General features: G+C 41.0%; 1 protein-coding gene and 1 long non-coding RNA gene across 3 annotated transcripts in view; one reads left to right on the forward strand and one right to left on the reverse strand.

The window, feature by feature from the left end:
- Nucleotides 1-15,000, forward strand: part of dennd2b (DENN domain containing 2B) — a 71,001-nt gene that overhangs the window by 55,421 nt on the left and 580 nt on the right. For both annotated transcript variants that reach the window (XM_017478877.3, XM_017478876.3), the window contains exons 13-19: nucleotides 719-859; nucleotides 1,383-1,531; nucleotides 7,812-7,989; nucleotides 12,142-12,183; nucleotides 12,350-12,461; nucleotides 13,426-13,665; nucleotides 13,971-14,057. In XM_017478877.3, coding sequence (XP_017334366.1) covers nucleotides 719-859; nucleotides 1,383-1,531; nucleotides 7,812-7,989; nucleotides 12,142-12,183; nucleotides 12,350-12,461; nucleotides 13,426-13,665; nucleotides 13,971-14,057 — 949 coding nt within the window. The remainder of the gene's footprint in view (nucleotides 1-718; nucleotides 860-1,382; nucleotides 1,532-7,811; nucleotides 7,990-12,141; nucleotides 12,184-12,349; nucleotides 12,462-13,425; nucleotides 13,666-13,970; nucleotides 14,058-15,000) is intronic.
- LOC128633717 (uncharacterized) lies at nucleotides 39-2,571 on the reverse strand. Its single transcript, XR_008397104.1, has 2 exons — nucleotides 2,196-2,571; nucleotides 39-1,750 (listed from the first exon to the last, which is right to left on the reverse strand). It is a non-coding gene; the product is annotated as an uncharacterized LOC128633717 (long non-coding RNA).

Here is a 15,000-nt window from a genome sequence, read left to right on the forward strand (position 1 = left end):
CTTCTTCTTGCAGAGGGTCTAATAATCACACTCAGATGATGTTTTGCTGAGAAGAAATCATTTAAAACTCAAATAAAAAACCCAGATCATTTTAAAACATAAAAACACAAGCAGCAGGATTAAAAAGATAAACACACCGGCAAGACTCACATTCTCCTCGTTGTCATGGTAACGCAAACACTAAACCTCACTTCCCGCTCGTGCACAACTTTTCATCAGATAACACGTACTGTCCAGATAAACACCGGTTTTATTATCCGTATAAACAGTTCATTTGCAATGTCAATCAGAAAGAAAGCATTCCTACGGATCGCGGAGAATCTTCGCGTGTAAACATAAGCACTCGTCATTAGCGTGGGAAACGTTGTGAGCGTTTAAACGAAGAGGAACGGGAGATTAAAAACCAGGAGATTAAAACCAGCTGTTTAATTTACACAGATACTCAGTTTAGGTCTGTAAATAAAACAGACGCCTTCGCAGCGTTAGTGGTAACGGTTTTTATTAGTGCTAATAAAGTGGTAATAAAATACGTTTTATTTAAAGCGCTGTTGAAGACTCAGGCCAACATGAGTAAAAAAAAAAGATAAAATAAGAATTAAATTGCTATATTATAGAATTTTTTTAATAGTCTGAATAGTGAAAAAACCCCTGTTGTTGTGATGTCACACTCTGGATGTAATTCATCACACGTGTTCAACCACATGGTCGATTTTCCCAGATCCTGGATGAAGTGGAGAAGAGGAGAGGGATCTCAGCAGCTCTGGTCTATCCCTTCATGCGGAGTCTGATGGAGTCTCCGTTTCCAGCCCCCGGAAAAACCATTAAAGTCAAAACCTTCCTTCCTGGTGCAGGCAACGAGGTCAGATCATTATAACTCCTTATAAATAAATAAATAAATAAATAAATAAATAAATAAATCTACTGTAATATGAATCCAGAACCAGCCGTACCCGGATCAGATCCCTGTTTCCATCCTGTAACAGCACCAGGGAATGTGGAACGAGTATCTGTGGAGGAAATTACACTTCAATAATTATTTTTAACAACATGCACGTAGCTGATTTTATGTAAAAATGGGCGTGGCTCTGTCGTGTATGTTCTTTTATATTTAAAGATTCGAAGATTCGATTAACCCGTTTATTATCAGCTGTGCATCCGCCATACATGTCCCCGTGAATGCGCCGTTGCTATAGAAACCATAGCGTATTAGAACGAGCGCATTCATTATAAATAAACTCGTGATTTGCAGCTGCGCTACTGTCAGGGCTAATTAACACCTTCTGACCAATCACAATCCAGAACGTAAGAGTGCTGTGGTGTGAACGTCTTTAAATCTCATAAATGAGGTGTTTACGTAATGCATAATTAAACGTTCTTCTCAGGTGATGGAGTTGAGGAGGCCGATGGACTCGAGGTTGGAGCACGTGGATTTTGAAAGCCTCTTCAGCTGCCTGAGTGTGAGACAGGTGGTGTGTGTGTTCGCCTCGCTGCTGCTGGAGCGCAGGGTCATCTTCGTGGCCGATAAGCTCAGGTATGATGTCGCTGGAGTGACCTTATGACCTTGATGTTGGCTTGTTGTTGAGCGAGTTAGCGTCATCTGAACAGCCTGCGTTTCTCCTGATAACCAGTTTTCCTCTTCACACCAAACATGGTCAAGTAACGCTCAAAAGCCGTGTCTGTGAGCCTGGAGCAGATGTTCTCCATAACGACCCACTTCACTGATCAGCGATATCACTTCCATTTTTCCATGCTTTCATTCCACACACACACACACACACACACACACACACACAGAAAGAAGAACATCTGCTGTACACGGAGAGAACACACTTTTAACTCACAATGCTCAGATTTCTGATTTTCTTCACACTTACATGCGTATGTTGATAAACGCTATAAATGACCAAGTGTGTTCATGGCACATTTACATTAAGCCCCACCCACAAAACACCATAAAAGGAAAAGCCCAGAGAGAGCTGAAAATGACAAAATGGCGACTAAACGGTGAAAGAGATCCTAAGCGCGACATGCACTAAATCTTCCAGTAATGCAGCTCAGCCACTGCAGCGCATCAGCTACCATAAACACACACACACACACACACACACACACCAACACCAACTCCTCCTTTCATCCTGGTTGAATGGCTAGTCTTATGTTTTGGATTTTAATAATATGTTCATGTTGATGGTTACCTTCCCATCATGCACCGTGAAGATGAATCTACCGCACTTTGTCCGAGCCGAGGAGTTAATATCCAACCTCAGTGTTTTAGATCATGAGGTTTTCCTCTGTCCGAGTGAGACGTTAGACTAATCCCAGCGGACCAGTGTTCCATCTTCCCATGTAGTTTGAGGAGAAGACTCCCGCTGTGTCCAGGCCACTGTGAAATTAATCAGACAACACATCTCAGAACCGCACCCGCTGCGGCATCCTGATGATCTGGACGTAGAAGTGGGTCAGGGCAGAGCCTTGCAGCGGGCGGGAGTCCCCCTGGGGTCTCTGGTGTCCATCCTCCCTCTTTCCAAAACGGACTCAGTAACGGAAATTAGGGAGTGAGTTATATGTGAAAGTCTAATCTCCACAAATCACAAACAGTAGCAGGGGGGACCTGGGACAGGCAGTGAGTGTGAGGGGAAAGAATGTACTTCCTGTGTGTGTGTGTGTGTGTGTGTGTGTGTGTGTGTGTGTGTGTGTGTATCAAAATTAATGACGGTTATTTCAAATATTTTTCTAGTCGACTCAAACACAGGAAAATAAATAATCAATTGGTCAATTTTTGAAAATAAACAGTATAAATAATAATTACATTATTGCAGCACTAATTTAATAACACAAATATCACATTTAAATTTAGTATTTAAATATTTTGGAATATTAGTCTGAGTCTGTAATGTTAAACACCCACAAGGCACATTATTATGATGATGATCATGATTATTATTATTATTATTATTATTATTAGTGTTTTTTATTATGAATATTATGATTATGATTATTGTTGTTGTTGTTGTTATTATTATTATTATTAGCTTGGATGATTCCTCAGTCCGACGTTTCTTCAGTTCCTGGCTCACTACTTTAGTTCCTATCTGCAGTTATTTCCTGCAAAAATGGAAGAAAATATTGTGTGTGGTTTCGTCTTATTGTGTCCTGTACGAGCTCTCATCAGCATTAAATGTATATAGAGACGTTACTAAGAAAAATAAAACTGGGAAGGAAGCAGCAGAGATCGTTGCAGAGATCGCTGCAGAGATCCCCGAGTGTACGTAGCTAGTACAGTTAGCTCTCAATTCAATTCAATTCAGTTGTATTTGTACAGCGCTTTTTACAATAGACGTTGTCTCAAAGCAGCTTTACAGAAATATCAACACGGTGTACAGATATTAAAGCTGTGAATTTATCTCTCTGTGCTAATCCAATCTTCTCTGAGAACGAAGCTGAGCGCGTCAATCTCACGACCGGTTTTCACACAGATTAGTGTGTTTTTTTTCATTTTTAGTGAGCTTTAGAAGTTATATACACTGTGTGGCCAAAAGTATGTGGACACCTGACCATCACAGCTATTTTACGTGGTAATGATCTAATATTCAGAGGATTTGCTGTATGTTTCATGGCAGGGCAGCTTGTTCTCCTTACACATTATACTCATTAACCTGCTAGTCAGGAATGCTGCTCTTTTTTAAAAGTAGGTTTGTGTTTTGAAAAGGTGCACTCCGTCATAAAGACTCCCGACAGCGATAAGCACCTGGACAGGTAGGATGAGGTCCAGGCTTTGGTGTGAGGTATGTACAGTATACACCCGGACAGTATTCCTCTCTTTCCCACATCTCTGATATAACCCGAGCCTCTCCTGGGAAAATCCAGCGCAGCTCAGTCCCAGGATTCCTCCGCAGCACTGCATGATACACACCACGTCTCCGTGCCCTGTAATGTATATCCGCAAATAAACTTCTTCCATGTTAGGAAAGTCTCTTTATCACTAATGGGACGAGATCAGATTTCTGTACACGCGTGTGTTTGTGTAACGTCGAGGATGTCATTAATAATAACAGAGCTCATCTCATTTGAATACACACTGATTGTAAAGATAAATCTTTATTAAAAGTGTTTGTATAAAAGAGGAAATAAAACTCGGTGAGATTCAGCATCATACGGGCTTTATTACTTCACCGGATTTAGTTGGATGAACTGCTCCAGCGTTCCTCCTCGTCTGTCTCGTGCTTGGAGAAATGTTCGATGGCAGGAGAGGGTTAAGCACGAGGTCTGGTTTTGATCTTCCTGCATTGAGGAAATGACTTTCCCTGGCTCTGGTTCATCATCGGGGCAGAACGTGGGTGTAGATGCTTGCCTTTGCCTTACTTTTTACTTTTTTTGTTTTGTTTTGGGCCTAGCGTGAGAATTTCATGTTGCATTGTGCAGAACAGCCAAAAGAAAAGAAAGAGAACAGCATTTACTCACTTCGTTTTTTAACTTTCTGCAATAAAAGTAAATTCTAAAGCTAGAACTGGGACGTAAATAGTCCTTATGCATCACACACACACACACACACACACACACACACACACACACACACACACCATACACTTTTACACCACCCTGAACATTTTTGTGTGTTAAAGAGTAGTGATGAGGATGTTTTATGTCCCGTGGCGCCGTGCAGCGTGGTACAGCATGTGAAAACACATGACAAATGACTCTTACAAGATCCAACTGAACTCACAAACTTCTTTAGCCAGAAGCCAAACCATCTGATAAACTCATTAACTCTGTAAAAACCTCGTTCCCAAATTCTCCTGGTGTTCCTCAGGAGAGCCGCTGAAGAGATCCAGCACCCACACGGCCTGTTAAACATGATGTGTGAGAACGGTGGTGAACTAGGCTATAATTATTGACGTTCTTTAAACGTGTAGGAAGATATAATCCTAATAAGTAATTATTACACACCGTGAAAGAAGCGTTTACATTTACTCAAACGAAAGTTATGCTCACAATTATTGTTATATTATTACATGATGAAATAAAATATCATATATGTTTTAAATTATGTAAAATATAATAATATAGAAAATAAACAATACATAATAAAAACAAAAACATGTATTTTTGAAATGTTTCAAATGAATCGTAAAAAAGTGTTGAAGTTATTATTATTATTTGAATAATATTCAGATATTAATGATATGGGTGTGGTTTTGACAAAAGAATCAGTTGGACTTTAAATAGGAAACACAGATGTTTGTTGACGTGTTGTCTGGTACATTTCAACAAAAAAAAAATATATATATATATAATGTACGAAAGAGTCTGTTCAGGAAACCTCACTGAAGCTACAGTGTTGTGGAGATGTTTTTAAACCAATTTCCCATAAACATCAACTTGTTTCTGTGCTAAATAAATCAATATGCTGTTATTCTGTCCATGTAGTAATTGGGGGGGGGTGGGGGGGGGGCCGATAATTTTGAAACCAAAAAGAAAGTTGTGCTCTCTGGGTGGGATGGGCATACTCTCTTTGTCCGCTGTCAATCACAGCGACACTAGCCAATCGTGTGCGTCTGTGAGCTCATGTATGTGGAAGAGGGCAGATAGCGAGTGTGTTACACTGCCATGTGATGCAGCAGCAGCAGCAGTTCACCTTCGCAGAGATTAAACAAAGACACAGATGAAATAAAAATGTTAGTTATTTTTCATCAGTCAGTTATTATGGAATATTATGGAAGTGTTGACCTGGTGTGTGTTTGCTGATCTCTTTCACTTCCACACACATGCTCTGTACAGACCGACCCTCTGTGTGATCAGCCTTTTATTCTGACAGTCTGTTACTCCGAGTGAAATAACTCTCACCTGGAGCGCTTCCACAGTGCTGTGTACACACACGTTTCAGTTCTGAGTTATCGCTATGATGACAGTGTGAAATTCTAGGAGCTGAAACTCCATCAGTTTCGCCCCGTGGCTACGCTTTTAAACAGCTCTCTCCACTCCGTTCAGCCTGAGAGGTAGACGCAGCCTCACATGATTAATGAGCTGCGAAATTTGATGTTCTGTTAATAGGATGAAGCTAATTTAAGGTAAAGAAGCAGCCATTTCATCTCTCTCTCTCTCTAAACAGGAGTGAGGGAATATATCATAGTGCTGCTCTGTGGAAACTTAGCTGCAGACGGCTTTCATAATCAGAGAAGATGTTAACATTCCACATTCCATTTCCTGATCTTCTCAGTTACAGACATGATATTAGTGACATGGTGAATTATTCATGTTGTTTCTGTGTAAGTGGTCATTAAGGAGAAAAGAGTCCGTCACTGTTAACATCCCCCGGGATTATTAAACTGACCACATGGTGACCTCCAGCTGGAAGATCTCACCACTCACTTCTGACATCGGAACAGACCGGATTAGTGTTTAAAGAAACGAGTCAGTTCCTGTTCTCACTTACGTTATAGCAGCTATAAACCCTCGTTCCCCCACCATCCCTCTCTCTATTCTCTCTCTTTATTCTCTGTCTTTATTCTCTCTTTACTCTCTCTCTCTATTCTCTCTCTCTATTCTCTCTCTGTATTCTCTCTCTCTATTCTCTCTCTATTCTCTCTCTTTATTCTCTCTTTACTCTCTCACTCTCTTCTCTCTCTCTTTACTCTCTCTCTTTATTCTCTCTCTCTATTCTCTCTCTATTCTCTCTTTATTCTCTCTTTATTCTCTCTTTATTCTCTCACTCTATTCTCTCTCTCTTTACTCTCTCTCTTTATTCTCTCTTTATTCTCTCACTCTATTCTCTCTCTCTTTACTCTCTCTCTTTACTCTCTCTTTATTCTCTCTCTCTCTATTCCCTCTCTTTATTCTCTCTCTTCACGTTAATACATTTTGGAAAACTTAAACTCACAGCTTTACCTCTGAGTGTTACAAAGCGCTGACACTGGAGACTCCTTCCATCAAATAAATGAAAGTTTATTTTTGAATCTGTGTTCATTATCAGCGGAGCGTGCGCTGTACACGTCCCTGTAAACGAGCCATTACTATAGAAACCATAACGTATCACAGCGAGTGCGTTAATGATGAATAAAGCTGCACTACTGTCCCAGCTGCTGTTAAGGAGAATTAATCATCACCTCCCGACCAATCACAGTCCAGAACTCTGATACTTATTGTACACTTTCCTGGCCACAGGCGTCACTGGGCTTCAGTACGGAGTAAAAGTCTGTTTTCTGTTGATTTAAAACTCTAGAAGTTCTTTCTGTATCTGTGCTGAAATAATTGTGTTTATGAATTCATGTCCCTGGTGCCGTCGTGTTCCTACTGATGCATAGGAGGTTTTTTTTTTTTGTGTGTGTGTGTGTGTGTGTGTGTGTGTGTGTGTGTGTGTGTGTGTTGTAGACAAAGCTCTGCGTGTGAGAGACACTTTTCACGGTTCTCCACGTTCCTGATAACGATATCCGTGACCTTGAGAAAAACTTGAACTTGAGCTCTTTTCCCACCCTTTAAGATGTTTGCCACAGGATACGTTTGGCCTGCGTCTGCTCTCAGCGCTGCAGATATTTCTGCTCTCTCTTGTTGATGATAAATGAATTTGGTGTAAAGTATCACGTCTCAGCGTTTGAACTGAACTTCCTCAGCGTCTGATCGTCCGGTCCTGCTTATCATCACAGATTCCACCGTCTCCACTGCAGAGCCAGGATCAACTGGAAAATCTGGGCTTGGTTTCCATGGTGGTGTGCATCATGGGATTAGCTGTGTGTGTGTGTGTGTGTGTGTGCGTGTGTGTGTGTGTCAGAATCAGGTGATGATTTAAGCGTGTGTTGTTGTGTTTTCATCTGCAGTGTGCTGTCCAGCTGTGTACACGCCGTGGTGGCTCTGCTGTACCCGTTCTCCTGGCAGCACACCTTCATCCCTGTGCTTCCCTCCTCCATGGTGGACATCGTGTGCTGCCCGACTCCGTTCCTGGTGGGAATCCTGTCCAGCTCACTGCCCAAACTCAAGGAACTGCCAGTGGAGGAGGTAATGCTAACACTAACAAATTAAAACACACACACACACACACACACACACACACACACACACACACACACACACAGGACTGTAAAAAAAACAGGAGCACATGGAATGTTTGGAACATCTAAAACCCAGACGAGATCAGACTCGGTTCACACTGCGGGGAGAAGTGGAATAAACAGACTGAACGACTGATTAAAAATCAGACTTTTCTGTCCGTTACGATTTCGTACACGGGAGCGAATCAGGACTATCTTTGTGTAACCATAGAAACCATCTTTTCCCGTGTAAAACTTTAGCGGTTTGTCGGTTGCGTTAATCAAAGCAAAGATGCAGCAGCGTTATTTTTTAAGCTTTGTGAAGCTCGTGTTACTCAGACATGTTGAGCAAAGGGAAGTCTGTTTGCAAAGTAAGATAAGGAGATGTTTATGTAGCGTGTGTGGAAGGAGTCTCCAGTGTCAGTGCTGTGTAACAGGCAGAGGTGAAGCAGTGACTGTAAGATTTCCCACATCTTCATCACAGAGTTTACACTCCTCTACTGCTTCACTGCAGCACACTGCGTTTATTTCTCTTATTAATGTGCAGAGCAAGAATAAAGAGGGAGAATAAAGAGAGATTAAGTTTTGATGAACTGGTGATGAAGTGCTGATTAATTGGTGATTAACTGAGGAAAACTCCACTGTTTATTCAAACCCCTGACCACAACACTCCACTGCTCACTCTGAACCTTCACGACTTTCTCCTCACGCTCTGAGATACACAGGAACACACACATCAACACACACATCAACACACACATCAACACACACATCAACACACACACCAACACACACAGGAACACACACAAACACACACATCAACACACACATCAACACACACATCAACACACACACAGGAACACACACAAACACACACACACACACATCAACACACACATCAACACACACATCAACACACACACAGGAACACACACAAACACACACATCAACACACACATCAACACACACACAGGAACACACACAAACACACACATCAACACACACATCAACACACACATCAACACACACACAGGAACACACACAAACACACACATCAACACACACATCAACACACACATCAACACACACACAGGAACACACACAAACACACACACACACACATCAACACACACATCAACACACACATCAACACACACACAGGAACACACACAAACACACACATCAACACACACATCAACACACACACAGGAACACACACAAACACACACATCAACACACACATCAGCACACACATCAGCACACACATCAGCACACATCAACACACACATCAACACACACATCAACACACACACAGGAACACACACAAACACACACATCAACACACACATCAACACACACATCAGCACACACATCAGCACACATCAACACACACATCAACACACACATCAACACACACACAGGAACACACACAAACACACACATCAACACACACATCAACACACACAGGAACACACACAAACACACACATCAACACACACATCAGCACACACACAGGAACACACACATCAACACACACATCAACACACACACCGACGCACACACCCACACACACACAGGAACACACACAAACACACACATCAACACACACATCAACACACACAGGAACACACACAAACACACACATCAACACACACATCAGCACACACACAGGAACACACACATCAACACACACATCAACACACACATCAACACACACACCAACACACACAGGAACACACACATAAGTCAGAGAAATGTGGTGTATAGCAGGTTTACACAAACACACCCTCACATAATCCCATACACACCTCAACATGTTCCAACACGACCGCCTGTATGGCCTCGGAGTGAAATGTAGGCACTGAGACCTCACTAACCTTCATCATTATAAATCTCAACTAGGGCTGTAACTAACGATTATTTTCATAATCGATTAGTTGGCTGATTATTTTTTCGATTGATCGAGTAGGCGAGTACCGCTTTTTCATTTATTTAAAATAAAATACACGCACTGAGTGTTACAAATATAAACTTCACACTAAAACTTTACACAACTCTTTGTCCAATTAGATAAAACTGAAAAGAACCCAATACACGTGCACACACACACACACACACACACACACACACACACACAGACACACACCAGAATATATATTATTAATGTAGAACTGTAGTTGAATTCTGTGCTTTTTGTGCATCCATAAAAAGTAGCACATAATTATTATTTTATATTATATAATAGTATTTGTATTATTATTATTATTATTATTATTATTATTATTATATTATTTTTATGGATGCACAAAAAGCACAGGATTAAACTACAGTCCTAAATGAATAATAAGAACTCTTTCACTGCACCGTGTGGTTTCTGTTCCTCACAGTAGAGAACACAGTGCACAGTGTAAGTGTGCAGTACTTCATTTGGGACGCAGCTTTAGTGTTTACTCTCCGAGGCGTGTTTTCGGAACAGAAGTAACGTAACGAGTAAATCTCCCCCGCGCCACGCAGACCGACTAATCCATAATGAGATTCGTTACAGCCATTTTCATCATCGATTATTATTGATTAGTTGTTGCAGCTCTAATCTCAATCACACCCCCCTCAGCCACGCCCCCTCTCAAGCCACGCCCAGCAATCTCCCGTTTAATAATTACTCTCACCTGTTGCTCATTGCCTCCTCAGTTTCCTGTATACATTTGTTCTCCTGACTCCATCATAGAAGGTGTTCAGTAGATACTTTATTTTATTCCAAACTGTCCTGAAGAGGGCGCTATTATAGTGGACAGGCATGTAGAGCACCCCAAAACAAAAGGAGTGGGAATATAAATCTTATGTACTCTCAAGCTCTCTTCATTACGCATGTGCGTGTGTTTGTGTGTGTGTTTGTGTGTGTGTGTGTGTGTGTGTGTGTGTGTTTATTTTGATTAAATATGATTTTAAATAAAGTGCACAGATGTAGAAACTGGTTTTATAATTTCAGTGTAATTTCTGTCGAGTTTAAGCTTCACACTTGCGCATAAATGTAAAGGAAACAGACACACGTGTAAAATGATGGCAGTGTGACACGTGAGCTTGAGTACGCCGTGTCTCTAACGTGCCTCTGATGCAGCGGATTGAAATGGAATTTGAACAGGCTCTCGATGTGACACTTGAAGCGACGTGCGCTGTATGAATTGGACTTTACTCAAATAAACCGTCTGGCTGTTGACCTGAAAAAAACCCAACAGAGCAGATTTATCTCTCGCAGCTTCCAGGAACCGAGGGAGAGAGAAGCGTCGTAGGTTCAGAACGTCAGTCAGTGTCAACTCCTTAAACTGTGTGTTCCTCACGTCTCGTCTGAGAGAGCAGATCACTCACTGCAGCGGGCTGCTGGGAACAAAGTACACACTGATCTTAAATAAATAAATACATACGGAAATAAAGTAAATGCTAATCTTAAATAAATAAATACATGAAGAACACAGATCATAGGGAGGGGCTGAAGGGGCTGAAGTGTAAAGTTACACGAAATCTACACTCGACTCGAAAAGTCATAAACTTTCAAGTTTAGTCTTAAACGAGGAACTGTGAAGGGAAAGAAATGCATGGAATCCGAGTCTAGTCATTAAGAATAAAATAATGATAATAAACAATAACGTGGAGTTTGTACTGCCCTTACCCAGTATGCACACACTCTTAGGTTCTTCAAAGGTTCCTTAAGGGTTTATTGTATAATTAAAGGTTCTTATCTTCCTAAAGGGGTTCTCGTTGTTTTTGATAGGAACCCTTTCGTATAGGAAACGTTGTGCTGTAGGGTGCGATATGAAACCGTTCTCTCAGAAGATCACGCTGAGACGATGGAACCTGGTGACCCGGCTCCTGTGTGAATCGCGTTAGAGTTTCTGACCCTTTCGGTGCGAACGTGTTTACTCAAGCAGCTCTTTAAGAAGCTCGTCACTTTAAACTCTCCGGATTTTAACTGGCTGTCAAGTTCCATCTGTTGCAGATCAGGATCTGGAGATGTCCTGACCTGACGCAGTTCCCACCGTAAACAGATGATGTTTGATTAGACCTGAAAGATCTGATTATGTGACCGTGCTCATGGTGTCTTGTGGTTGTATGTTTTGCATTTCAGGCTTTGATGGTGCATCTAGGAACAGACCGCTTCATCAGACAGGTGCGTATGTGAAAATATCTCCTCACCTCCAAGTACATTCAGCTGAAAGCCTGTTGATTTCCATTTAATAGTAAAAAGCCTTGGAAACACTCGCAGCTGGCTCTCGTCACTTTCCGTGCTGTTAGAAAGAGAAAATGAAATGAATAAATATGTGTGTGACGTGCAGCTGGACGACGAGGCCTCGCTCCTTCCACGCAAACTACAGGCCGCTCTGGAGCAAGTGCTGGAGCAGAGGAACCACATCATCGATCAGGACTCGGACAGCGAGTCAGACGACGGTAAATTAGACAAACGGAAGTGTCTGATTGGTTTGAATCTCTGCTCATTGTGGACTTTAACTCGACTTTTCTTTTTAAATGTTTGCCACTTTATAAGCGTATATTCCTTCTATACATTTTATAATTCTTCTTTTAATGTGATTCCTTATACACACGACTCTTTGTACACTCTTTGTATACATTTGAATTATTTTTTGTAAAATTAATTTGAAAAATTATTTAATTTGAATAAAACAGTCATAGTCACATTGTTCATTTAACAGTAATAATACAGTAATAAATAATAGTAATAAATCACTATTTAAAACTCATTGATTTATTGTGCAATAATCATTCATAATTGACATCAATTTTTTTCCTCACCGAAATTACAGTTAATTATTTTTAATTAATAGTGATTAAATTACAGGCGCATTTTATTGCAGTTATCTCATTATCACGTGTGTGTGTGTGTGTGTGTGTACGTGTGTGGAAGCAGAACTTTTTTCAGATTAAAGCGGCTGTATGCGACTTTTTGTGTAAAATGAAATAAGCAGCATATTGAGTCCGTGCAGAAATAAACGGTGCTTTAAATTTATGTAAACAGCTGCTGGAACATATCTGGCTTCAAATCTTTCAGACTCAGGTGACTTATGCCATCATCATTATGACACGTCGTCATGCCACTACCTGACATGTGAAAGAAAGTCCAGTGAGTAATAACAGTGTTGTGATGATGACCGTCATCAGGGGTCCAGACATCGAAAACTCAAGCTAAAAGAGAGATATTGTTTGAGTTTAAAACGAGTTGCTTATAGTTACATATTCCTATTTTAAAGGTTACATACTGCTGCTTTAAGTAAAGAACAATAACTAAAAAAACCCATTTATTTCTCATTGAAAGTGGTTCGTGATCTTTGTTGGCTCACAGTGTAGAGGATTTAAAGTTGACGTGAAGGTGATTCCTGCTGTGTTTTTCCCTCAGAGTGTAACTCGCTGAACAGCGTGGTGTCCGAGGCCTTCATCCGCTTCTTCCTGGAGACCATCGGACACTATTCGCTCTTCCTGACTCAGGGCGAGAGAGGCGAGCGCGTGTTCCAGCGCGAAGCCTTCCGCAAGTCCGTGGCCTCCAAAAGCATACGCCGCTTCCTGGGAGTCTTCATGGAGTCTCAGATGTTCGCTGGATTTATCCAGGACCGAGAGCTGAGGAAGAGCAGAGCTAAAGGTGAACAGGATTGTAGGAGAGGACGGGGAACCAGGGCCAGAACATCACACTGTGTTTGTTTGAGGACATTAAGAGAGAGAAATATCTAAAAATATATTTTAAAAAAAACACATTATATTGTGAAATTGTTTCAGTGGGAAGGAAAGGTGTTGATGTGCAAACGGCTGCACTGTAGACCTGTACTGCCCTCTGCTGGTCACGGAGAGGCTTCGAGGGATGTTTAAGGAAGATGAATGTTTGATGTGATGTTTGAGACGCGCGTGTGTGTGTGTGTGTGTGTGTGTGTGTGTGTGTGTGTGTTGCAGGTCTGTTTGAGCAGCGAGCGGAGCAGTACCTGGAGGAGTTACCTGACACCGAGCAGAGCGGAGTCAACAAGTTTCTCAAAGGTCTAGGTGAGGAGTTTATCCTAATAACACGTCTCATTTCACACGTCACGTAACTGCCACGTGTTTTCTCTCACAACACGCTTCTGACCCGTTTAAAAGGTGTCTCATATTAATCTCATATTTATCTCATATTAGTCTCATATTAGTCTCATATTAATCCAGTTGTCAGTTTAGAAAAAGATTGGAGCTGATCATTGTTTTCAAATTGCACATTATTTATTAAACAAACGTCACCTGAGCACGGAGAACACAGAAGGTGGAGAACAGAGAGAACACAGAACACGGAGAACAGAGAGAACACAGAACACGGAGAACACAGAACATGAAGAACACAGAACACGGAGAACACAGAACATGAAGAACACAGAACATGAAGAACACAGAACACGGAGAACATGGAGCCTGCGATCGATAGATGATTAGATAATTATATAAATAACTTAAGTAATTTGTGTGTTTATTTTCTCCAGAACACAGGGCTTGACTGATTCACTTCCTGCTGTGAGCGATTCAGAGTCGAATCACGTTCTCACGTTATTATCAGATTATTAACAGATTATTAGCAGATTATTAGCAGATTATTAGAGTACTATCAGATTATTAGCAGATTATTATCAGATTATTAACAGATTGTTATCAGATTATTAGATTATTATCAGATTATTATCAGATTGTTAACAGATTATTGCGCTGCGTGTAAATACGGCCACTGCTGAAGAATATGAATTACATTTTGAGATGTTTTACCCCAAAATGCCATAACCTCCTCATTCTGCTCTGTCTAACAAAACGTCTACAGATCTCTAAGATCTTCCTAAATAAAATAAAATAAAATAAATAAAACAGAACTGTCTCGGACTTGCAGGAAATTGTTCTGTGGTCGTGATCCAGATTTAAGCTTTAATATTTATTCAGAGTACTTCATGGTCTTCTTCACTGAATGAAGCAC

This window comes from Ictalurus punctatus, chromosome 10, assembly GCF_001660625.3.
Source record: "Ictalurus punctatus breed USDA103 chromosome 10, Coco_2.0, whole genome shotgun sequence".
Taxonomy (NCBI): domain Eukaryota; kingdom Metazoa; phylum Chordata; class Actinopteri; order Siluriformes; family Ictaluridae; genus Ictalurus; species Ictalurus punctatus.